This window comes from Helianthus annuus, chromosome 13, assembly GCF_002127325.2.
Source record: "Helianthus annuus cultivar XRQ/B chromosome 13, HanXRQr2.0-SUNRISE, whole genome shotgun sequence".
Lineage (NCBI taxonomy): Eukaryota > Viridiplantae > Streptophyta > Magnoliopsida > Asterales > Asteraceae > Helianthus > Helianthus annuus.
The window spans coordinates 148,065,059-148,068,061 of NC_035445.2; the positions used below are offsets into that span (position 1 = coordinate 148,065,059).

At 36.6% G+C, this 3,003-nt stretch overlaps 1 protein-coding gene across 1 annotated transcript; it reads left to right on the forward strand.

The window, feature by feature from the left end:
* Positions 1 to 1,568: 1,568 nt before the first annotated feature.
* On the forward strand, positions 1,569 to 2,597 carry LOC110901929. The gene has a single exon (XM_022148685.1). The coding sequence runs from the start codon at positions 1,569 to 1,571 to the stop codon at positions 2,595 to 2,597; it is 1,029 nt and encodes a 342-aa protein (XP_022004377.1).
* Positions 2,598 to 3,003: the final 406 nt, after the last annotated feature.

Consider the following 3,003-nt stretch of genomic DNA (forward strand, 5'->3'; position numbering starts at 1 on the left):
GTCCTTGGCGAGCACAGCAATATTACACTGTGACCCACGATTCGTAACTGTCACGGAACGACGTTAACAACAATCGTAGGGGGCACGAATAGGGCTTATTTTGGAGGGTTTTATAAGGAAAAAACCCTAGTTTTTCATCATTCTTGACTTAGGGATCGACTAAGGAGGCAACTTTTTGGCATTCAAGCTCAATCAATCGATTATCCTCATATCTTCACATCTTACCGAATCAATCATGCAATGATCGTTTCTACAAGTTGTTGAAGATCATATGTGCAAGATGAGTGGCTAATCTCCTTTGTGGTTTCCTCGGGATGGAGGATTCGACTAGGTGAACTTTGTTTTATGTTTGAACAATTGTTAAACCCGGTAATCTAAGCATTCGATGCTTATTACCGGTTAGTTTGAATTGATTGATTTGTAAATAGTTGTTTTTACTTAAACCTTGATTCTTAATCATACAATTCCTGAGAGTTCTAGTAATTGGGATATATTTGCTATGGGATTAGGGTTGGTGGGTAGGGATCATGTACATTAATCCAGAAGTATGAGAAGTGTATTATAACACTATATATAACACTATATAACGTCATATAAACACTGTATAACAATTTGTAACACCATATAACACTATGTAACACTATATGACACTATATAACAATATATAACATTATACATCTATCAAAGACATGCTACCAGACGAACTATAGTGTTATATTTGTTCTATAGTGTTACATAGTGATATATGGTGTTACATATTGTTATATGATGTTTATATGGTGTTATATAGTGTTATAATACACTTCTCACACTTCTGGATTAATGTACAGGATCTTCAATCTAGGTTTGGTAATTGCAATTGATAATCGTGTGATAACCTCTCGTTGTTAACCAATGAGAGTACTTAGTCCTCTTTTATCACAATCAATTAATCGGATTATACAGTTATGTCTATGTAACTGTAACAATTAAACATAAACTGAATTCACCTTGAATCTGAAATCCGGAGGAACCATTGTTTCTCCCATTGATCACAACCTTGTTTTAGTAAATTGCTAGTCAATCAACTCTCAAACAACCAAGATTTTCTGTTTTTGCAATTAGTATTAGTTCTTTATTCACGACACTTTCCACCAGACTCCCCTGGATTGATACCCGACTTACCCTAGCTATAGAGTTAGTTGGTTTTTGCATGTTCGTTACAACAGACATCATCAACAAATATCCAGAATAATAATTTGAAATGTCATATGGCGACAAATATATAATTCAAGTACTTCATGATTTCTACATATTCATATATTTCGGGGAGGGTAATTCTTGTAAAATCTGTCCTTGGTAGCTTACCCAATTATTTTTTATCGATCTACAAGTGTCCATTGGCCGTACTGAAGGTTTTGGAAGGTATTAGAAGGAAATTCCTTTGGGGTGGATGTAGCGTCAATAATAAAATACGGTGGGTTAAATGGGAAAAAGTGGTAGCACGCAAAGACTTTGGAGGGCTTGGTATTGGGAACATCAGGGACCTTAATATGGCACTCTTAATAAAGTGGTGGTGGAGATTCAAAATGGAGCCGAATCATCTATGGGTGAAAGTAATAAAAGCTATACATCATAGTAATAGGAAAATAGTATCCATACCGGTAAAAAAGACTTTAACGGGTGTGTGGAAAAACATTGGGGAAATTGGGAAAGAATTCATGAAATACAATGTTGATGTCACGAAAAGTCTGAAGAGTAAAGTCGGGTTGGGAGATAAAACAATGTTTTGGGTCGAAACATGGTTAGGAAATGAACCACTGCTGGTTCAATTCCCGGGTCTTTATCAATTGGCACTGAACAAGAAAGCACTAGTAAAGGATTGCTATCGGGTAAATAACGTGGGAAAGATTTGGGACTGGGGTTGGGCGAGGGCACCGAATTGTGAAACAGAAATTCAAGAGATGAACGCCTTGAATACAATGTTGCAACAGCAATCAATATCACTGAAAGAAGACGAATGGTTCTGGAAGAATAGCGAGCAGGAAGGTTTTACTGTAAGAGGTGTGAGACAATCTTTAGCTTCACAGATTAATCTAAACGAGCAGGCAAATGAATTTGTGTGGAACAGATGGGCAACTGCCAAAAGTGTGATGTTCGTATGGCGGGCAGTAGACGGAAGAATACCAACCGCAACGGCATTAAGGGAAAGAGGCATGGTTCTAACCGATTACAACTGCAAGTTATGTGGAGCTGCTGAAGAAACTGTATCTCATTTGTTATTGCAGTGCAGTTTTGCAAAAGAAATATGGGAGAAGATTGTATCTTGGGTTAAAATACCCATGTTCACGGCGGGTAATTTAAGAGAATTAATGCAGGAGCTGCAGTTTTTACAAAGAAGTCGGTATATAAAAAAGGCCATACACACCATCGCAACGCAAACTATATGGAGTATATGGAAAATTAGAAATGAAAAGATCTTTAGAGGCAAATCGGGCGCGATCCAAACGACAATAGAAGAAATCAAGGAAGCAACTTTCCAAGGGGTGAAGTTGAGATCAAAATTCAAGAGGGTTAGTAGGCAAGAGTGGTGGGATTTTAATGTAATATTAAGTTGAAACTCATGTAGCTAGTTGCAGTGCACTTTTTGCTTGTAATATGACTTCCCAGTTCCTGGCTGGGGGTCTCTTTTGTTTTTGAGGTTGAATAAAGTTCCTGTTGCTATTCAAAAAAAAAACATATTCATATATTTGGAACTCTACAACTGTGAGTCACTAGCCTAAATTAATTTGATAAAATCATTGAATAAATTGTCACAATAAATGAGTTCAGATCTTGATTTAACAAATTAAGAAAGAGAGTGTAGTTATTCACATAAACTCAAGAAACATATGTTACCTGCTCCCTTTACTACCCGAAATGGACTTGAAGATAACTCGAGAAGCATCTGTTCCCTTTTTTATGCTACTTTCAAGTTTGACTTAATTAAACCACAGACAAATACGGTTAATAGCATGACTAGAA

Excerpts from the sequence above, each read along its gene's own strand:
- LOC110901929 (XM_022148685.1), top strand. The coding sequence starts at position 1,569 with ATGGAGCCGAATCATCTATGGGTGAAAGTAATAAAAGCTATACATCAT.